Source organism: Neophocaena asiaeorientalis, unplaced genomic scaffold, assembly GCF_003031525.2.
Source record: "Neophocaena asiaeorientalis asiaeorientalis breed wild unplaced genomic scaffold, Neophocaena_asiaeorientalis_V1.1 scaffold118, whole genome shotgun sequence".
Lineage (NCBI taxonomy): Eukaryota > Metazoa > Chordata > Mammalia > Artiodactyla > Phocoenidae > Neophocaena > Neophocaena asiaeorientalis.
In genome coordinates, this window is record NW_020175528.1 from 3,953,685 (window position 1) to 3,977,098 (window position 23,414).

General features: G+C 37.6%; 1 protein-coding gene and 1 pseudogene across 1 annotated transcript in view; both read right to left on the reverse strand.

Annotated features, from left to right (window-relative positions):
* SLC9A9 (solute carrier family 9 member A9) overlaps positions 1-23,414 on the reverse strand; it is a 532,106-nt gene that overhangs the window by 207,332 nt on the left and 301,360 nt on the right. Inside the window, exons 10-11 of the mRNA XM_024769140.1 lie at positions 2,407-2,520; positions 712-823 (exon numbers count right to left, since the gene is read on the reverse strand). Coding sequence (XP_024624908.1) covers positions 712-823; positions 2,407-2,520 — 226 coding nt within the window. The remainder of the gene's footprint in view (positions 1-711; positions 824-2,406; positions 2,521-23,414) is intronic.
* Positions 16,112-23,414, reverse strand: part of LOC112415844 (eukaryotic translation initiation factor 4 gamma 2 pseudogene) — a 29,931-nt pseudogene continuing 22,628 nt past the window's right edge.

Consider the following 23,414-nt stretch of genomic DNA (forward strand, 5'->3'; position numbering starts at 1 on the left):
CCGAGCACAGGGGAAAGGTCTCCAAACAAGAAAAGGCTGATGGTAGGAAAACTAATTGAACAGAGAGAAACAGAATCCCCAGGGTAGTTCAGGGTCAGCAAATTCATTTTGTTTATTTTCTTTGGGAAAAAAAGAGCCTTCAGGTATGGTTTGAGAGCAGAGATCCTGTTGATCTCATCCACCTGTGCCTAGAACGGCTCTTGGCATTTGGTGGGAGTGCAATTAATACTTGTTTTCTCAACTAATAACTGATCATACTTAGATATGATTTGCTTTTGTATTAACCATAAGAAGTTGCTGGAGCTTGGCATTAGAGAAGGAGCTTTAACACTGAACAAAAATGGTACCATTTACACACTATTTACCTGCAAGTATGCAATTTATGAAATTATTAAATTATGCAAATTCTCCCAAGTGAAAATTGATCTGAAATAAGTCAGGGGAAAGTCCAATGCCTATTCCAGGCCAGTTTCGGGCAGATACTGAACCTTGAGGCCATTCCAACAAGATTCCCTTTAATTTCATTTCCCTTCTGGGAAAAAAAAAATCCCATTGTTGTTCAGAACTTATGGATATCCACATGGCAGTATGTACAATGGGATAAAGAGAAGTTATGCTTCCCCGGAAGGTCTCTAAGTATCCTCATGGTTTTCCAAGTACTGGGAAATTACGAGAGAAGACGTGCACTAACACACAATGTAGTTCACATACCTGAAAACATCATCATGTGCTGAAAGTTCCAGGGGATCTTGTGTTTCCGGCCCAGATTCAGGAGGAAGGAGAGGGGATATATGTTGCATGCTCTGGCTACAAAAATTGCTAGCTGTGGATAAGCACAGGGAAACATTGAGGAAAATGTTGCTGCAATAAGGGTGAAAGTTCTTGAGCTTTAAATATTATGTCCTTAAGCTTCTCTATATTAGGACCCAGAAAACAGGAATAAACATGTCAGTACATGTATGTCCAACTTGCTTCCAAAATTCATTTTTCAACGTCAGTTCCTTTCCAGGAGCAGTAGAGAACTCTGTCTTCTTTGAACCTATACTCGGTTTAAAATTGTTAACTCGATACCATTTCAAGCCCTGTAAATTTTCTCATCATGTTTATGCTGCTGATAACTGACTCTACACTCAGGTCTGCTGCAAAATGTGAGGCAGAGACCGTTCCGAGGCTGTGGTATTGTCCTCTCAAGCAGCACTTTAGAAAGGATAAATGTGCTTCAGCTCACGATCATCATCTTACTTTCCATCAGTTTATACTCCTTAAACCTAGCAAGTTTCACTTATTTTTTTTCTTTTAGTGGATTTAATTTTGAGAGGCACTGCCTGTCTAAATGTATAATACAACTTCTGCTTTAAGAGGTGTTTCACTAAACTCCAAGCTTTCTAGGTTAAAAACCTATGAAAATATTTGTGGTAGTCATCTCTCCTCTTTTGACATCTTGGACTCCTTCCCTGATAGTCTGTCTATTCTAATTTGTCCTCAAATGGGATGGAGTTATTTGGGAAGAGGGAGCTTCCTTCTAAGATCCAGGTTTCGGATGGAATTTGAAAATTCACTTGACTGATCAATGAAAAGAGAACAAGAGGTAGGTGCAGGTGCTTAGTTGGACACTGGCTTCCAGAGAGGAGTTGGCTCTCTTGGCTGTTACGATCGTCTGCCTGTGATCCTAGGGGGCATCTGCCCATTTTCCAGGTGGGAACAAGGACAACAGCTGCTGACTGTCCTTGGGGACATGCGCAGTGGCTCAGTATCCTTTCTGATAGACATCCCTTCCTACTGGGAATGCTTATACCCCAGACCTAGAGCTAGAAAAGCCCTCTGCATTAAAACTGAAGTCTAGATTTCACCTGTCCTTTTACTTACAGGAAAGGGGCTAGCTTATTAAAATAAACTTACATGTGCACAGTGCTTAAGACGTTGAAAGCACATCTATTATGTTAATTTCACTTGATCTTTACTACCTTTTTTTCAAAGTCCTCACTGGAAAAAAAGATTTTACCATCTTGCACTGAAAGTATTTCTGAAGTTCTAAATCCTGGCTGTCTTCTGATACATTCTAATGCAGATTAAATATAAAAAATGGATTGACATACTCTTTATATAAATGATTCATAATTTGAGTTAAACATATTTTGAATATTCAAAAAATGTCATTTTCTTTTAGTTTTTCCCCCTTACTTCCCTCAGTATTTTCCAAACTTTTTATCCTGAACCATAACATTTAATAAAGGCCCCAATTTCTTAGGATAATTTCCACCCCTAATTAGAATTACTAGTCTGCCTTGAATTTGAGCTTTGCAGTAAACCTGAGGAAATACTTTAACAATTTAACAGAATAATCACTAAAGGTAAGTAGTTTGTTCTCTTTTCTCATCACCCATTGTTCTGTATTTCAAAGGATACAAAGGCTCCAAGTATGAAAAGAGCATTAAAGATATGATTCTGGAACGTGAACAGCGCCAGGCCCATGTAACAGAAGATGACGTTCTCAGCCAAGAAGTTCATAAATTCAAACAACTGAAAACAAAACAGAAAACAAAACCCATGAATTATGACTCAGCTTTGAGTCCATTTAATTTCTTGTGACTGTATTTGGTGACTGAATGGTCCTCCTGTAACTGGGAAGGCCATCCTTTGGCCTTCTGCTCAGCCTCTGGTGGGGTGCAGGGGCCCTGCCTATCCTGCCAGGCCAGCTGACTCTACCCTGGCTCTCTACCCAGTGACAGATGCTGCAGCCGTGTCAACATCCCACCCTCCTTTCCAACTGCAAGGCTGCCAGAGATACCCCAGGGTGAGATTAACTGGCATGATCCTCCATGGAACAATTCCTACTAGGACGAAAGAATAGTCCCTGTTACAGAAACTGAAACTACATGATTTGCTTAAAGTGTACCATAGTGAACGATGCAAGAATTGTTTAGTAGATACACGTGAGTTCCCAGACCCTGAAGAACTAAATAAAAAAAAGAAAAAAAGAGCTTTAGCTAAATTACCTTCCTCAGGCAGGCAGGAAGGGCAAACCTGGAAAACTTAGAAACCTGTAGTGAGGGTGAATGTCGATTATATTTCAATATTAGAATAATCAGTATATTTCAAACTTCAGACAATGCGACTCATTAAATTGACTGATGTAGGTATATCCATTAAATGTCTATAATCTCTAGCTGGTAAAATGGAAATGATTAATCCCAGGGATCAGTTAATTCAGTAAGAACACAATCGAGACATCAAATTCAGTCAGAGGGATAGAGTAATAACATGTTATGCTGAGGGATGCCCCCAAGAGTTATTCTTAGACCATTAACTAAACAATTTAAGTTGAACAAGAAAAACATTCTCCAACTTCCAGATTAGAAGTGAAAGGGAAATGTGTCCAAGGGCTACAGCAAAGGCAGATTTAGAAGAGATATTAGTTTATGATCCAGACTATTCATTTGGAAGTTCTGAAACTTCTTTCCCAGACCTACATAAATCACCATGTTAGGTAGACGTCTCTGGAGACATTTCTCTTGATTTTTTAAGGACTCATTATTTTTTCATGTAATGTATTTACAGCCCCACAAATAATGCCCAATACCTGTTCACCGACAGCTGACAGAAAGAAAAGCAGAATCTTGTCGGATGCATTATTTAAAACCAGTAATAGAAAGAATGGATTAAAAAAAAAAAAACACAGCTCTTTTGGTACAGGATGGTCTTTCTGCAAGGGTTAGTGATCGTCAATTATCCTGAGTACTCACTTTACATTCTAGGCCAGCCCATCTAAACAAACACCGTCACTCAAATAACCACAGACAGCTTGAAAATATAGGGGGAAGTGTAGGAGATGGGGGACACTTTTCTATCTCATTATGTCTTTACTTTTTCAAAAAGTGAGATTTGGCTGCTGTCTTAATCTGCCATAACATGTCAGGCTGCTATAATAAAATACTATAGACTGGGTGCCTTGAACAACAGAAATTTATTTCTCATAGCTCTGGGTCTGGGAAGTCCAAGATCCAGGTGCTGGCTGATTTAGTTCTGGTGAGGGTCCTCTTCCTGGTTTGCAAACAGCAGCCTACTTGCTGTATCCTTACATGGCAGAGAGGAAGAGAGATCTTCTCTCTTGTGTCTCTTTTTCTGAAGGCACTAATTCCATTCATGAGAACTTCACCCTCATGACCTAATTACCTCCCAAAGGCCCCACCTCCAAATGCCATCACATTGGGGATTAGGACTTCAACAAACGAATTTGAAGGGGATTAAGGGGAGACATTCAGTCCAGAGCAGCTATCCAGTTTTTGACATTAATAATCACATATCAAGGTTAAATTCATAGGGCTTCTCCTTCTCCGGTCCCCATCCCAAGTGTATTTTACTCTAGAGGGGACATTTTGCTGACTAGGATCCATTCAGCCTCTTGTTAGTGGTCATACCCCAATTTGCCTCTGGGGTCCACCTCTTTCCCCACGCTCAGCCCAGCATGTTTGGTTCAGAAATGTGTGTGATGAATTCAGCAGTTATTAGCTGGAGTTAGGACTTCTGATTGTGAGACATTAAAAAAAAAAGTAAGTTAAGGAAACAAAGGATATGTCTGTACACGTATGAATCCATCGTGTATTAACATATACATATACACATAACTTGCACTCCACTTTACAGACGTTTGACATTCCTATTAAATTTTGTTTTTTACCATGAACATGTTACTTTCATAGCTTAAAAAACTGAATTAAATTATAACAAAAATTTTAAAGTGGAATAAAATACTTCCCAAATGTTTTCCTTCTTTAGCCTTGCTTAAGCTCCAACTCTTCATCTTTTTACTTTCAGGAAGTTATCAAGCATTCTTATCTAATCTTTTTCTTATTTTCTTTAAAAGTTGTTCTTGAGTGCAGGAAAATACAAACAGCAACCAAAAAAGCACTTATCTTTTTGTGGAACATCTTTTTCAGTGATCTCTTTATTCACAAATCCATAGATTATATAGACAACATGCACAATGTTACATAAATCTGACCGTATTTTTATATAATTTACTTTAATTAACTCAGTAATATTTCACAAGCCTCTTTCCATGGCAATAAATCTCAATCTACTGAACAATTTTTAATGGCAGCACAATATCCCTTTGTATCTTCATACCCAATTTTATTTCACTGTATCTATTATTACCCATTATTAGACATTCGGTTGTTTCAGATTTTCCCCTTATAAACAGTGCTGCACTGAGCATCTTTATACAAATCTCTCTCCCCAGCTGAGTGATTACTCCTTAGGTGAAATTCCTAGATCTGGGCTACTTCTGTCAAAGGATATATATTAATTTTTCTTTTTCAACATACTACCAGCCTGCCCTTCAGAAAGATTATACCAATTTACATCTCTAATAATGGTGTAGAGGCCGCCCTTTCCTCACACTCTTGCCAAAATTAATTTTTATCAATTTTAAAAAAAACCTTTGACAATCTAATAGACTCACTTATTTTAAATTGTAGATGGTTGTTAGCATTTTAAAAAAGATTCCCTTCATAGCAAGGCAGCAGCACTGATTAGCACTCCTTTGTCTACTTCTATCATGTAACAACATTCCTCTGAATGAATAGGCTTCATAATAACTTCCTTCTCAGGGCACTTAATGAAAATATGTGGGCAAATTTAACTTTGTGTTTCACATGCAAAAATCTCCTGAAGACGTGTTTCAGAAAGAGAATGTACCTTAAGGCCAAGCTGACAGAAGCAACCAATTTGACCATTAAACCTTCATTGCCTGAGTCTGGCCCAGAGTAGTCAATTACTGAGGGAATAGATTTACTGGTCAATTTTGGAAAAAAGAAAAAAGAACAAACTCCACCCCCAAACCAATAATAATAATAAATGTCAAACTGGTTAATTCAGTATTTAATATGAATAACCTCGAATCTACTTCCTTCCCACTCAGGGTCAATGAAAAATAACTTGAGTCAACATTTTATTTATCCAGTACAGTAAGCAACATTTGTTTTATTTCCCTTAATTCACAGTTTGGGAGCCTGTGGAGGGGACCCAGGTTAAAAGTAATATTTGCTTAGCAGAGCTTTTCTTTAGGACAAAAAAGCACGTTTAATAGGGCAAGCAAGACTAGGGAAATATTTAAACTGCATAAGAGGACAATCTGTGTTTAAAAACTCAGAAAGTTCATGGTAACAATTTACATGTTAAACAACATAATCTGGTCAGCAAACCGTGTTCTCTAAAGACTTATTTGATACTATGTTTTTCAGTTGGTGTAACTTACTGTACTTACTAGAAAGTAAGAAAAAGTCATATCTGTTTTATAAAATATGTTTATTACTAATTGTGATTGACTTTTTCTCCTATTAGTAAAAGAATGAAACAACCATATTACTGTGGTTCATGTACAGAAATATTACAGCAGTTCACTATACCCTGCTTTACTAATACTAATTAAATTCACATGAACTCCTCAATATGGCTTTTATTTGACTTAAAGTTTGTTTCAACATGTTGACTTTCATTTACTTGGCCAAGTAATGCACTGAAATTCATTTTAATTGGGATTTTAAAGAACTTACAAAACTATAATAAAAGTGAAAGGAAAGAAAGAACTAACTATATTCTTTTATTTTCCCCATACTTTTGTCCTGGGATTAATTTTTTGTTTGTTTGTTAATAAAATTTACCCTTATTGCTAACTGGGAGGCTTCTTTAGAGAATATCTCAGATTTCACTTTTTTATACATTATTGGGTGTATCTATAACTATTCTGAACAAACTGGAGTACAAGTAAACAATTTTTATTCCTATATTGGGGGATTTGCAAACAAACATTACCATATATTCTATTAAAATTATAAACTTTTGCTCCTGGGATTCTAATATTTGCTTAGTCCCAAGTCCTGAGGAAATCTGTTCAAGGTGAACCCAATAATTCCTGTGGGCTCTACAGGTAGCATAGGACCTGAATTGTGCTGAAGACCTGTGCCCTTTACCACCAGGACATAAGGGATCTGAAAGCTTTGTTGCCAGTCAAGGTCATGGTTCCCAGAGTGAAGCCTCTCCTTACAAAGCCGAAGATCTATAGTTACAAATAAGTACAAGTGCAATCCTTTGAGATCCTCGTCTAGATTTAGGACACTGTAATAAAATCAGTATTACTACTTCTAAAATAGTGATAATGCTAATGGGACTCATTTTTTTAGGACTTAACTTGTGCTAGGGAATGAGTTAAAGGCTTTGCTTACTTTAAACATTTTTAGCAATTCATGTCGTTATGAAAAGAAAACTCATAAACTGATAATATTATTTCTATTTTACAGTTGGGGAAATTGCACTCAACCATAGTAATGCATTTGCCCACGTAAAGCTCAATAAAGGGAAGAACTGAGTTGTCCTGAGTTTTGTCCAAGGCACATGCCACTTCTGCCAGACTAGGCTGCCTCTCCATTAAACAAGATTCAGGTTCAGGGACAGCGAGAAGTTTGTAATAATAGTCACTGGTGAATATTTGTAACACATTACAGTCTGCAAAGTATAGTTTCATACATATATACATCCTGTTTGATCATCAGAGCAACTCTTCCCTAGATATCTTCTAGGGAAGATATCTGTGACTCCAACAACATTGTTTTTCAAGTAAAGAAACCCGAAAGGTAAATTTCCTTGTACCCAACTAGTGGATGCAGGGGGTGACTTGAAGTAGGGGATACTTATCCCTCTGCAATGTCTATTACCATCTGCTCACCCAAGCCAATTCTTCCAACACTTTCCCTCCTCTCAAAGTACAAAAAGTAAAAACAAAGGTCTTGCCATGCATTTGTAACTTCAAGACAAATCTCCTTCCCATTCACCCCTTTCCCCTTAGAGAAATTCTGGACTTTTCACTGTGCCTTATATAATGATTGTATATGGCTTTATATATATATTACGATACATATATATATCTTGATATCTCTATGTATCTAGGTATCTATGTATCTATCTATGGCCTAAAATAAGACAAACTTCATGCAATGTCTCTGCCCCATTTGCAGGAGGTGGACTCCAAATCCAAGATCAGATTCTTCAAGGTTAGGACTATACAGGCCCTGAAGTAAAGGAGGTTCAGAGAGCTCCTCTACTGAGCTAACCAAGCTGGTGCAAATGATTTTCAATACTTGATTTGGGTATTTTGAGCATGTCGGCTATCTCCCGCGTGGTATAACATCGATTGCTCTCAAGTAATGTCTCGATTTTGTCGCGATCAACTTCAACTGGTCTACACAACCATGGAGCATCATCGAGTGAGAAATCTCCAGTGCGAAACTTTGCAAACCACTTTGGACACGTTCAATCAGTCACAGCACCTTCTCCATATACTGCACAAATCTTTTATTGCATCTCAGTTGCGTTTTTACCTTTCTTGAAATAAGAAAGCATAATATGCTGAAAGTGTTGCTATTTTTCTTCCACCTTCAATATTAAAATGGCTACACAAAAATTCACCAACTTTGATGTCTTTTTAAAATGCATGCTGATATGACAGCTGTCACATACAATCTAACAACATTGTTTCGAATGAAGTTAAAGACAGCTAAGTGCTACTAGAGCCATCTTACAGAAAAATAAAACAAATGAAACTTTTGGCCCACTCAATATTTCTTTGTTTGAGAATTCTTGGGTTCCTTATGCACTCCTGGCTGCTACCCAGCTCTCTCCCGTCCCCTGCATTTTTCATTGTTTTCTTTTAAACTTAATTAGACTTTTTAAAAACATGAGAATTTCAAAAGCACAGCCTATAAAAACACAACAGAACACATTTTATGAAGATGAATAGGCATCATTAAGCAAGTAAAGCTAATATAGGAAATAAATGTAGTTACAGCTACAAGGAACTGAGCTTCATTAAACTGAATAAATACTATAGCCAGATTTTCTTGAAATCCTTAAGCTTATAACTTAAGGGGAAGGTTATTTTCTATGAATTTGCTAAATTACTTTAGCCAGTAAACACTGATAATAGTGTTCTTATTTCTGGAGGTTTTCCAGTTTTGATTCTTCCTTTTTGGGGGGCTATTAAGGTAAAAGTGTAGAGTTTTGTAAGGTTGCATTTAAGTTAATACACTATTACGTTAAGAATAACTTCTCAAGTCTGCAACTTCAAAGTTCTTATTACCATGATATTGATCAGGAATATTGGTTCACCAAATAAGACTGGCCTTAGATCTATTTTGATGAATTTCAACACATACACACACACACACACACATGCACATACACAGGCACACCACAATATAGGAACACGAATTTCAAAGGTAGAGTCACCTTGTGATGTATGCAGTCTAGACATCTAGCCAATGCTTGATTGCTCCAACACTCTTGTTAACGGTCTCTCCAGCTTATAACTGAACACAGCCAAAGGCAGAAACCTCACCACTTACCAAGGAAGCAAATGGCATTTTTAGACGTCTGTAACTGTAAGAAAATCTTTCCTTACGTTGAGCTGAAATTTCATTCTCTATCACTTTCAACTGCTTCTCCTACTTCTACTTCTTTAGCTCATAAAAAAAATAAGTCAAGTAGGGTGTCATTTTATCCCACACAGCTTTGCTCTACCGGCAGAAAGGGGATTTCTATCAGAAGAGTTGCAGTTCAGGCAATTTTACAGTGTAGGCAGCAAATGCCATTTTTCATCCTACAGTCTTGTTAGTCTTGAAAGTAAACATTTTGCTAGGAGTTTGTGGTTGGCATGTGGAGCCTCTAGTCTAGAATACCTGCAAACGCTTGGGGGGCTAGAGTAACCAGAATTATGTTCAAATAAGCGTTCTCCAGAAGGATCTTCTCAGCAAATCTAATAGTACTGGCCTTTAGGAAAAAAAAGAGAGATGGCATGACATAATTTCTCCGTGGTTTGGCCGACAAATAAATTAGCTAGTTGAAACAATATGTTTTCTTTGAAGAAATTAAAACCATGCTTTAAAAAAATCTCTTAATGAAAAAACCAAGAGAAACATCGATATTGTTAGGCATTGGTATAAAAAAATTCACACTTCACACATTATCAAAAATTTTAAAGGTCAATATCCCATTTCTTCTACTTTTTCATTTAGCTATTCTTAATCTGTTTTCTTATTCATCTTGTGTGTCTTTTTATCTTTATAATTAGCCTATGCTGAATTCTTTCTTGAGGGGGAGTGTGAAGAATGTACACAAAAAGGAAGATTTCTAATGATGTCATTTCTTTAGGTCTCTGAGTTGAATACCAATACCCCAGCCCTTGCCACTGATCTGAGTGACAACCACCCACAACATGGCTGAGGATATACTGCTCCATCCACCATGAGAATATTGTGCTCTTTCTACATGAAGATTTGGCACTGGCAACATACAGTATATTGAGCCCCAAACACTGTGAGCTGTGTTCGACTTCTTCCTGCCACCCCATTTCCTTGATGAAAGTGTTACAAATGCCTAGGATTAAGGACATTACTCAGTGTTGTTTTATGATCAGCTATTTCACAATGTAATGCATAGAATATCAGGACAAATGCAAAACACTAGAACCAAACCAGTATTCACTGAGAAAGGCTTTGCCTCAGTATTTCAGACTGAGAAGTTGAAGCATGTGTTTGGAATAACACTTAGTTGTAAAGCTAGCTTGAAAATTTCCAGAGATCCTTTGCTTCATGTTATGTTACACCTAATAAACACTGGCATTTATGTTAGTGCATCTATCATGTTTGAATTCCTTTGATAAACTTTCTGAATTAGATAATTTTGAATAATTTACTGTAATGGCACGACAGTAACCAGAACTTCTCAGAAAAAACTATTTTACCACCCTTACCCCATCTCCTATTTTTGAGGGAAAGTAATTTGAAGACTAATTCAACTGATTTGCTATCTAACCTGACCAAACTTTGTTCAACTTTTCCTTTTGCTTTGAGGTCATCTCTTGTACAATACATGGAGGTAGGTTTTTCACAATTTAGAATGTAAAGAGGTATATATTTTTTATGTATTTCAATCTGATTTTAAGTCTGATACAAGTATATAACACAACTTTATATTATATGTAAATAGTAATATTCAAACTCTTAATTTTTTGTTTTCCAGATGGTTAAAGAGTTCATTGATTTGACTGACAAAGAAAATATCACAACGAAGGGTTAAAAAGCATTTTAATTAGGAAGAAGATTTTGAATTGAATTTCTGAACTATGGTGGATTGGATTACGGAAAGGCATTCAATAGAAGGTTTGAAGCTTAGAGTAGAACATTGTGCTAAACATGATAAGAAATTGGAACATGTGAAAGAGTCTTTATAAATCAGAGAAATCAATGAAAATGAGACAAAAATATATGACAATTGAATAATGCCACGTAATTAGAAAACAGCTGCCAAATGATTTTTATGAAGGCACGAATATCACTAAATCAATAGCTGATGAAAATTAAGTTTGCTTGACTTGTTTCTTTGTAATGGAGAGTTAAAGTGTAGTGAATGTAGATCGTCAGTGCTTGTACTGAACTCCAGAAAACTCTTATTTTACACCGATTAACTTTGTAGAGCTTCTTTTTCAGCAAGATTTATAAAGCCCCCTCCCTGAAGCCTCTTTGTATGGAAGCTACTGCACACCCTTGACAATATAAGTAAAATGTCAAAAATTATGAATGATTACAGCAAATGAATGTATTTCTCTTTGTTTCCAAGGAAGGGAATTATATTTTCACACAAAAACCAGGTATGCATAAATCGATTCTGTATGAGTTTTAGCTTTGACTTACTTTGGTGGTTTGGAGCTAATTTTATTTTTGTTCCAAACTCTTTGGGTATTTCAGAGTTACCACAGAAAGTTCTCTTGGGCTACATGTGTATTTTCAATGATGTTCAGAATGAGTTTGTATGCAAAACAAATCATATTCAAATACCGAGGGAAAGACTCAGCTGTAGATATGCACTAGAAGATCTTAATCAGTCTCTACTCTCTAGTTTAACCCTCCATTCCTTCTTACCACATAAATTTTTAGGCTTAATGAGAGTCAGTTCCACTTGTTCCAGAGTCTGTTTATCTTTGCTTTAAATTGGTATTTGTAATTGCTAATTTAACTACGTAGATTAAGTGTGACTATGAAAGAAAGAGTTGATGTTTTTCAAAACTAAGTTAAATATGTAGAAAAAACTTGGTAAAATTTAGTTGCATAGAAAATGATACTAAATTAGTGGTAAGCAGGACAACTATAAAACGTTTAAATACAGAAAAATTCTTAATGTATATGCTTTGCTGATGTCTTTAATTCTTGGCTCTGAACTAAAGACACAGAAATAGAAACTGGAAGTTCTGGTAGATATATTTTGGGTGTGCTTTGTGCAAGAAAGGCATCCTAGAACCCTAAGATTCAAAGAAAAAGCATTGAATCTTTATCAAAAGATTGGCAAATTAATATGCATTTATGTAAGTGACGATTAAATGTTGGAGGTATTTGTGTCATTTTAAAATGACTCCTTGCTTTAACTGACTTTTCCATTAATTGACTGATGCTAATTTTGTTTTAGATAAAAGTGGAGCCTGTTTTTCTCTCTTTTAACACTTTTTTGTATTTAATATTTCCATTTGATTATTTTTTCCAACATCTTGTACCTGTTCCAAATTACTAATATTCTTCTTTATCTCTTTAAGGATACTAATTATGCGTATTTTAAATTGTTGGCGTGCCGTTTCCAATAGTTTTGCTTCTTTTGGTCTATGTCCAGATTTGGGTCTCTGTTTTAAGTGGTTGTGCTTTTTTGGGCATTTTGTTATTTTAGCCTGTGAGCCCATATCTTCCTGGGGTCAATCCTGTCTGCCAATGTTACGAGGAAATGTTACGAGGGACACACACTAGAGTTCCTTCAGTGATTTTTAGGAGATGCGCAGGGATGAGCTCCAGGGTGGAGGAAGCCCTCAGCACCATCAAACTTTGGATCACCCCCCAAAACTGAATTGGTTTCACTCCTCTGGTAATTCGTCTGTCAGGGATTCACCCTTAAACCCTTAGAACATAGCAACACTGGGAAGAGGCAGAGTCTCTCTAGGTCATTTTCCATCATCCTGAGGGTTTGGAGGCACAGGAGATGGAGGACAGAGGATGCTCAAAGGCAGGGCAACTGGTCATCCTGCACTTTTATCAACTTCTTCACTGCCCAGATGCTACTTCCAGGGCTACCACGATGGATGCTCTAGGCTATTGCAATGAGGCGGGCGAAGATAACCCCAAAACAATAAGGGCAAGAGGCAGGTGCAGAAGTTAAAATCTCTAACTGATTCTCTCTTCCGACTCCTGCTTTCGCTGCTGTGCAGGTGTGGCCATCCTTCATACCACTTTGACCACCTCTGGCCTCTCCAGGTGTTCTTATAGTTTTTATTACTTGCTTGGTTCCATGTTTTCTCTCAATCATGTAGTTTCTCCAGGTTTCATTTGGGAAGAAGGAGCCAGCAGCTGAAGCTAGTTTGCTATCTTGTCATCACTGAGTTTTGTATTATTTTTAAAGTTAAAGTTGCTGATTGAGAATGATAAATGGTATTGAAGTGTTCTCCTCCATAGGGGTTTCTGAGTTTAATTTGAATCAAACTACTGAAAAGCCTGCTTAAGGCAAAACTGGGGATATGAGGTTGTCTATGGCCTATGCCCTCGGCCTCTCTGCGTGTGGCACTTCCTCCCTTTCCATGGGTGAGGAAATCATATATTTCAGACTTTTGAGGACCGATCTATTTTCAGACACTTCGTTATTTTGTCCCCATCTAAGTACTATTGTGCTTTTCTATCCTCTATTCTATTTTTGGTTTGGAAAACAAAGTTACTGTACCCCAAGAGATTTCATTCCTTGTACCCCTTATACTTCAGACGCCAAATATCCTAGAATTTTGACTTCTGGAAAATCAAACCGAACATTCAGAAAAATAGATAAGTCACAAACAAGCAATTTCTTAAAGAAGATATACAGAGCTTCCCTGGTGGTGCAGTGGTTGAGAGTCCGCCTGCCGGTGCAGGGGGCGCGGGTTCGAGCCCTGGTCCGGGAGGATCCCACATGCTGCGGAGCAGCTAGGCCCGTGCGCCACAACTGCTGAGCCTGCTCTCTAGAGCCCGTGAGCCACAGCTCCTGAGCCCATGCCCCTAGAGCCTGTGCTCCGCAACGGGAGAGGCCACCTCAATGAGAGGCCCGTGCACCGCCATGAATAGTAGCCCCTGCTCGCCGCAACTAGAGAAAGCCCGAGCACAGCAATGAAGACCCAAATAAACGTAGCCAAAAATAAATAAAATAAATAAATTTTAAGAAGATATACAGATGACCCCAAAACTAATCTGTAAGTTTCAGAAGGGCGCCTAGCACACTTGTTATGTTTGTCACTGAACAGCAACTCCCAGCAGAGAGCTTAGCATATCATAATGCTCAATAAATATCTATTGAATAAACAAAGTGAATAAAAAGGGAACTCTAAGGAATTGCCTGTGTCACTGTAAGTTTGCACAATCTTCCTTCATGGAAATTTAGGAGAAATATAATAAAATTTATAAGATGTAAAACCTTTATCTGAACAATTCTACTTCTTGGAATTTTTCCTAAGCAAATAATGTGACAAGTATACATAGATTACATCAAGATGTTCATTCCTTAAAATAAAAAGATATGAAAAAAATAAAAAATAAAAAAATAAAAAGATATGGAAGACAACCAAAACATACATCAAAAGAAGAATATTTAAACAATTTAAAAGGGATTACACTTCTGAAGGTTCATTGCCATGTATGATGTTTCCTATGGCTTTTTACCAGATACATTTTATCAGATAAAGGAAATTCTTCCCTTCTATACTTTGCCAGGAATTTTTAAAATAAATATTTGTTGAATCTTTCATATCCAATGCTTTTCTTAAATCTATTGAGATATTTTCTTTTCATTTGTTTATGTGGCAAATTATACTTACAACATTTTAATATTAGAGCATACTTACATTCCTGGGACAAACCCAGCTCAGTCCTAACGTACTTTTGTTTTACACTGATGAATATGGATTGCTGATCTTGCTTTCACAATCTTTGTATCTATGTCCATAAGTGAGATTGGCACACACGTTTCATTTTTATTACTGCCACTGACTGGTTGTTATTTCAGGAGTATTATAATAGTGTCATTAAATGACTTGGGAAGCATTCCTCCTTTATCTTTTTTCTTAAAAGGTAAGTATAAAATTGAATGATCTGTTTCTTGAAAGTTAGATAGAACTCACCTATGAAACAATCTGGGCCTTGGTTTTTTTTTGGTGAATGGATTGTTAGCAACTGATTCAATTTCTTTAATGATTACAGGTCTACTTAATTCTTTTTCCCCTTCAGACAGTTTTTTATTTTTTCGAGTATCACAATGTTTACTGACAGATACAAGTATATAAAATCAGGGCATGAACATGACTTGATAAATTAAGTAGACTTGATTTCAATACTATAATAAGAGGGACCAATTCAAATTCTCACCATTTGTTTCACACCCACAAAGACCACTTCAAGGGCATTTATGATCTCTCAAAACTGACCAGTTTTGTGCAAGTAAACCATGTTTCTTTTAAAAAGACTTGTGCATTTGCCCAGGCTCAAGGATATTAAAATCTAGCACATAAAGCCCATTACTAGAGGTAGAAATACAGGCAATATACTATTATGGCAGCAACCATCAATTACAGTTAAGAATTTTTCTGTAACAACCAGATGGATAATCAAATATTGCAACAACTCAAGTATTACTGAGCAGAGTGCATTTCTACAGTATTCAGTGTTGCTATTCAGTTTTCTAACTTCAAACAGCCTATGATAACTGGCAGCAAAGAAGGTCCTTGCAATAGACTGCCTCTGCTTGAGAACTTGATGTAATTATTGCATGCTGCTAATATACTATCTAAACATTAAAGAGTCTCCTAAAATATTTGATGGTAGACTATGATTAAGACATTACACTACAAAAAGACCTTACGCAGAAAGAAATCCTAACTGACGTGCTTCTGCTTTAAATATTGTGAAAATGCTACAGCAGAATAGATTTTCGCAGTGGTTAGGTCAAATGGAGTTACATCATAGCAACAGTATGTTTTGCATGATTTAAGGCTTTGGCTGTTTTTTTAGTCAGCTTCCTCCTCTGATTCTTCTTCAGCAGTTTCTAGCCAGGTTAGCCACTGATTCACCTGGAACAAAGCCTTGCATTTCCCTGGAAACTCATGGGTTATATCTTCTTTCCAAGCCAAGAAAGCTTCTTCTTCAATAATCTCCATGTCATAGAAGTGAACAAAAAAGTGAAGTAACATGGCTTTTGGGAAGTTGCTATTGTAGCAGTGTACGTGAAGAGCATAGAGGGCACTGACTTGTAGATCAACATGATCATGAAGGAATTTCTGCATTACTGGCTTGGAGGAAAGAAGCAGTTGTTTTTCCTGCTCTAACTATTCTTTGGAAGGAGCAGAGGAAGAATCTGTTTCATCACTGGGTGGGTTTACTTCACTAGAAACGTACTGTAAGAAGCTAGTCATTAAGACGTTCACAAATCCTTTATCTACATGAAGTTTGGGAGAGATGTTATCTTTAATCCACTTATATATGGTTTGAGGAGATGGATCCAACTTTATTTAACTTTAACAGTTCCTTCTCCAATTGGAGGAGTGGGAGTAAGAAACTGTCCCTTTCCTTCCAAGATCTCCAATATGCGGTCCTTACTCTGATCAATTTCTGGGAGCATTTTTTGCATATTGACTTGCTTTGTTGGAAAAGCTCTGTTGACCATTCTCGATCTTGTAATTTAGTTAAATGCTGAAGACAAAGTAAGAAGAGAGGAAAACGGGTGCCACTTTCCAGTGGTTGAGCTAGTTCTGAAATGCTCACCAGCTCCAAAATGATAGCATGAGCAGCAAACTGTGCTAAATATGATTTCACCAAGGGGATGTGAACCTCCAGTTTGGGGCACTGGTCCAGTACCTTCAGGAAAGCCTGCATGAAGTTGTCACTTGTGGTTATCCCTTTCTGTTTGAGGAAACTGATCAAAGAACTTGCTTTTTCTTGATCTTCATCATTTCTCTCTAGTGACAGGATGATTACTTTGCTTAACATCTCGGGGAGAAAATGTTCAGGAGCCCTCATCTCTCTTACACCATTGACAGCTTCGTTTACATTTCCACTATTCAAATATTCGGTTACAACAGTTTCAGTTAATTTATGCAGTTCTTCCTTTGATGGTGGTGGCTTTTTACTGGTCTTGGCAGGCTTTTCCTGAATAAGTGGTGGATTAGTTTTGAGACCAAGCTGAGGTGTCTGTCCCAGAGGTGGTGTCTGAGTGCCTGGTGGCTGTGCACTATAGGAGGAATCACAGTTATCTGGCACTGGATTTTTTTTCATTAGGAAAGACTGAGCAGGCCTCAGGCTAATCTCATCTGCATTAAGCTGTCCTTAGAACACCGAGGTGGCATATCCTTCGACCGTCCTTGCAGCTGGGATAAGAGTCCCTGACTCTCATTATGGTAGAGCTGGCTTAGCCCCTGGTTTTCATAAACTTGCCTCCCATCTCCCCAAACTGCGATTGTGTGGGAGGCATGATGTGTCCCCCGTTGTCACTGAAGAGTTGATTTGAACGATGACGCCCCAGGGCGGGTGAAAATCTATCCTGGATAACTCCTAGACCAGTACCAACTCCACTACCTGGCATTTGTCCAAACATGTCAGCAAGTCCTCCAAGTGCATCCCTATCCATTTTCATCCTGGGTGGCATGAACCGTCCCTCCAACAAGAAGTCACTTCTCATCCCTTGAGCCATAGGAGCAGGAATAAACACTCCTAGATCTTTTAATGCATCTTGATGGATTTGATTGATCATCTTTAGTCCATTGTCAAGAAAAGCCTGTGAGGAACTCAGTGGTGTTCTCTCAACTCTACAGTCTCCTGCAGCGGCAGTTCCTTACTTAACATCAAGGAGCACATTTGGGCAAAGTACTGATCCATTAAGGACTTGGCTCGTTCATAGTCTAACCTAGGTCTCACTATTCTCATTATCTGACAGAGGCACTCTAAATCTTCTCCCATATCTTTGAGTTGGACTCTCTTCTTTTTTTCCAAAAGTATTTTGATGCACTTATGAAGGATAGATTCATGAATAAGATCAAGCCTTCCAAGTTCTCCAGTGAATTTGATGTTCCCCAACATCTTGATCTTAGCAATGGCTCTCTGTTCCTCCTCCGCGGGGAGGAGGGATTTTCATGCTTATCACAGACATCAACATTTCTGGTTCGGTTTTCAAATTCCTCTTGTAATTTGGAAATTAGGAGGCGCCTGAATGTTGTGCTTTGCTTCTGTCCTGGTTGACCCTCTACTGCTGGACCATCAAAGTTTGGTGCATCTTCTGCCAATCGCAGACACAGCTAAGCATACAGTGAGCTATACTTTGGCTCTTCTAGGGCTTTGTCCACCGTCAGCAGTATGACCCCTTTAAGGATGAGTTTAGACTCTACACCCACATTGAGGAGCTCAAGGCATAGCTTGTCAAACTTCTCAGGAGTAAGCTTATTCAGTATGCCTCTTACTCTCCTGAAGATTGCATCCTGTCGTTCTTTTTCATTTGCAGAGTTGTTTGCTGTGGAGTTGTCATCTCGTCTAGTGCTTGATGCAGGAATCCGTTTCTGAGCGTTTTGCCCTAGGGTTTTCCCCAGGAACTGTTGCCAGCAGTCTTGGGGTAGTGCTGAGGTGCACCTTTACTTCTCCTCTGCCCGAAGAAGCACTGAAGCGAGAAGCAGCCGCTTCTACCATCGCACTCTCCACTTTGGCAGCTTGACAACGAAGACTCTTCAAAAGAATAATATTAATGGATGGGGTGGGGAGAGAAGGGGATGGGAGAAATGAAAACCCTTCACCGAGAACTCAGCAGCTGCCACTGCAGCTGTCTCCTCAGGATCCGGTCGTCCGGGACGGGGAAGGGAGGGGGAGGGGAACGGAAAACAAAAAACGGGGAGCCCCTTCAAACAGTTTTGGTAAGTTATATGGTTCTAGGAAATTGTCCTTTTCACCTAAGTTTTTAGATTTATTTGCATCGATTGTGCATGACATCTTCTTATCTTTTTAACCTCCACAGCACCTATGGTAATGTCCTCCTTTTCTTTTTTAACATTGTTAATTTTGGGTTTTTTTGGCCTTATCCAGATTGTCCATTTTATTGGTTATTTTCAAAGAAACAATTTTTGGCTTTGTTGATCCTCTCTATTATAGTTTTGCTTTCCATTTCTTTTTTCTTTCCTTTTTACTGCTTTTACCTTTATTTTTTACTTAATTTTGTTCTTTGGACTTGTTCTGCTTGTTCCTTTTCTTAATTCTTAAACTGATATTTTTACTCATTAAATTTAAATTCTTTGTAGTTTTTTTTTTTTGTGGTACGTGGGCCTCTCACTGTTGTGGCCTCTCCCATTGCGGAGCACAGGCTCCGGACGCGCAGGCTCAGCGGCCATGGCTCACGGGCCAAGCCCCTTTGTAGTTTTTAACATAAACATTAAAGGATATAAATGCTTAATTTCATTTCAATACTACATTTAATTAGTTGCAAATTTTGATGTGCAGCGTTAATTGTATTTCTTTGGTAAAATAAAATACAATTAAACAAACAATACATAAATATGCTTAGAAATAATTAGAATATTTCAGATGCTAGAGTCCCCTTTGACTATTCCTCCTGGTCCCTCCCACATCCATCCCATGTAGTCTATTTTTTTTAATGAGAATACCTATAAAGGTATTCTCATTAAAATATATTTTGTGTACATGTTTTTCAAAAACAGTATTAAGTCCCTCCCACATCCATCCCATGTAGTCTATTTTTTTTCTAGAAAGGTATTCTCATTAAAATATATTTTGTGTACATGTTTTTCAAAAACAGTATTATTTAGAAAATATGCTGAAGGAAAATATAGTATCATTTTTTTAATTTGCTGGTTGTAGGTTTACATATGACTAATTTAATAGATACTACAAAATAGCCCTCTAAATTAGTATATTTTTTACCTTTTCATGAGCAGTTTATTGGAATATCTGGTCCCCTAAAACCTTAAAACACCTAGCCTGGTCAACTTTAAAAATTTTTGCCAATCTTATGAATATTATATTATTATCGTTTTATTTGTAGCCCTGATTAATAGAGAGTTTGGGCAACTTCTCATGTTTATTGACCAATTGGAATTACTGTTCAATGAATAGCCTATCTTTTTCTTTAACCATTTTCTTTAGATTTTTGTTTAAAATTATTCTTGTTATATATTGAGTAGACAATGTGGAATACTTATAGCTATGAAATATAAAAATAGATAATATAACATATGTCTACACATTCCCCATACTGTTAAAGAAAAAGAGCATGGTCTTTATACTTCAGAATTGCTCTCTGCTCCTCTGATCCCATCCCTTCCTTTCTGTCTGTGTGGTAATCACTATCCTAAATTTTGTGTACCTTATGGCCTTGTTCTTTATACTTTTTCTGCAAAATTTAATATCTCTAAACAATATATTATTTTGTTGTTATGTTTTTCAAATTTATATAAATGAAATCACATTGAATATATTGCTCAATATTTTGTTTTTGAGATTCATTGTGTTGTTTTGCTAGAGTTCTGATTCATTCATTTTCCCAGCTGTATGATATAAGAAATGGAAATGCAGTTATCCGTTCTACTGTTGATGAACATTTGGGTTGTTTCCAGTTCTTTGCTTTTATAAACGGTGGAGCTTTGACTATTCTTGTACCTGTCTCCTGATGCAGGTATGAAGCACTTAACCAGAGAGTATCTACTTGGAGTGGAACTACTAGGTAAGAAGGGACATCGATCTTTTGCTTTATGGGTACAGTCAAATTGCTTCTCAAATTTACCCTCCCACCAGCAATGTGTAAATGTTCCAGTTGCTCCACACTCTTGCCCAAACTAGGCATTCGCTGATTCATTCATTCATTTATACATTCACTCAACAAAAAGTTATTGAGGACTTACTATGTACCAGCCACTATTCTAGGTGCTGGAAATGCAGTAGTGAACACAACTGACAAAAACACTTGCCTTTTGGAACTTCAATTCTGTAGAGGAGACATTAAACAAGATAAACAACTAAAATATATAGCATATTAGTGATATGAACTAAGGTTAAAAAAATAAAGCAGGAAGGGAGATATAAAATAGCAAGGTTTTTTTTCCCCTCCAAGTAGTTCACTCTGCTGTCAGGGAGATGAGAGCCACAGCTGTTAGACAGAAGTCCTGATACTCTTGCCTGCAAGAATGAAGGCGAGAGTTAACGACCCCCCCTCCCCCCAGGAGAGGGCAAAACCTGATGGAGAAATATTCAGAGTGAAAGTGCAGAGGTCAGAAATGATCTGACGTGCCACGTGGCCAAGACAGGAAGCTAAGTAGGAAAAAGTGGGGTTATTCAGTGTGTTGGCTGAACCACCCCCTTTTTCTCACTGACTTTGTCCCAGAAATTTCAATAGCTCCGGATTATTTTTGGTTTTTGGTTTCCCCTCACTGGAGGCTGAAAAATAATTATCAAGGTGGATGTTGAAATTTTAGATAGTGTCCAATGAAACTATTACTGACTTAAAGTAAAGACAAAGTAAAGATCTAAAAAAAAAGTGAAGATGCAAGCCAGGTAGACATTTGGGAGAGAGACAGCCTGATTAGAGCTAGCAGCAACACAAAGGCTCTGAAGAATATCAAGGAACCCAGTGTGGTTGGAACAGAGAAGTAGAATGCAAGAGATCAGAATGAGAGCCATGAACACAGTGCTCTAGGAACTTGAAGGACTTAGTGAAGGATTTTGGCTTTTACTGGGGAAGATGAGAGGCACTGGAGGGTTTTGAGCAACAGAGTGACATGGTTCTGATTATGCTTTAACACCATCATTCTTGCCACTGTGTTGCAAATAGAAGCCAGTGATGAAGTAGAAGGGCCAGTCTGATGGTTACTGTAATAGTCCAGGTGGGAGATGTCAGTGAACCTGGACTACAGTGGCATTGATGGGGCTGGTGAGAGGAGAGAATATTCTGAGTATATTTTTAAAATAGAAGTGAGATGATTTGCTGAAGGCCAAAGATGAAGTCAAAGATGACACAAAGATTTTGGCCTAAACAAATAAAATAATCCTAATGAGGTTAATGTCCCTACGAGGTAGGAAGAATTAATAGCCTCATTTAATAAATGAGGAAACCAAAGCCCAAAGAAGTACAGTAACTTGCCCAAGACCAAATAACTACGTATGTGGATCTGGGATTTGAACCCAGCTTGGCTGACTCCAGAATCTGTACTCTTAACCACTCAATTATATATGTTAATTTTTTTCACCCTGGTAGAATGGTTTGAATTCCCTATGTGACCACTGATTTGAACATTTTGTGATATATTGATGACTATTAGGATTTCTTCTCATATGAAATATCTAATATCTTTGTCTAGTTTTCAAATCAATGGGTAGTTTATCTTTTTCTTATTGATCTGTAGGAATTCTTTATATATTCTGGAATATATGATCCTTTGGTAGTTATATGTCAAATTGCAAATATTTCCTCTTGTTTATCACTAGCCTTTCTCCTGTTTTTATGATGTCTTTTGATGAACAAATGTTCTTTATTTTAGTGAAGTCAAATAGATCGAACTTTTCCTTTATTTATTTTTTGTACTTTAGAAGTCTTCTGAAATAAAAGGAAAAATTAATCTATGCTGTTAGAGTCAAGATAGTGGTTACTCTTTTGGGGAAGAGCAGGGAGGTGACTGTAAGGGGCATTAGAGAGGCTTTTGAGGTACTGATAATGCTTCTTGACCTGGGTGCTCTTTACACAGTTGAGCTCAGTTCACAAAAATTCAGCAAGCTGTGCACTTATATGTATTTATCCTATGTATACTATAATACTTCAATTAAAAAATTTTTAAGTTAAATCTGACAGTCCCTTCCTTTTAACTCATGAGTTTAGTCCATTTACAGTTTTGGTCACTATTAATGTATTTGATTTTATTTCTACTGTCTCCTTTCAAATTACTCTGACTTTTCTATGCTTTGGGGGTTTTGTTGCTGTTGTTCCCATTTCCTGCCTGCTTTTGTATTGATTGACTTTTTTCCTTCTTTATTTCCCACTGGGTTGGAAGTTATGCATTCTATTATAACATACATATCTTATGTAAAGTGAATTTCTGTTAGTACGCCCTTTCAATAACTTAAATTTAAAATGCTTTGATCTGTTTGTGCCTCATTTTACTAATTTACTTTGGGGCTTCCCTGGTGGTGCAGTGGTTGAGAGCCCCCCTGCCGATAGGGGACACAGGTTCGTGCCCCGGTCCGGGAAGATCCCACATGCCGTGGAGCGGCTGGGCCCGTGAGCCATGGCCGCTGAGCCTGCGCGTCCGGAGCCTGTGTTCCACAACGGGA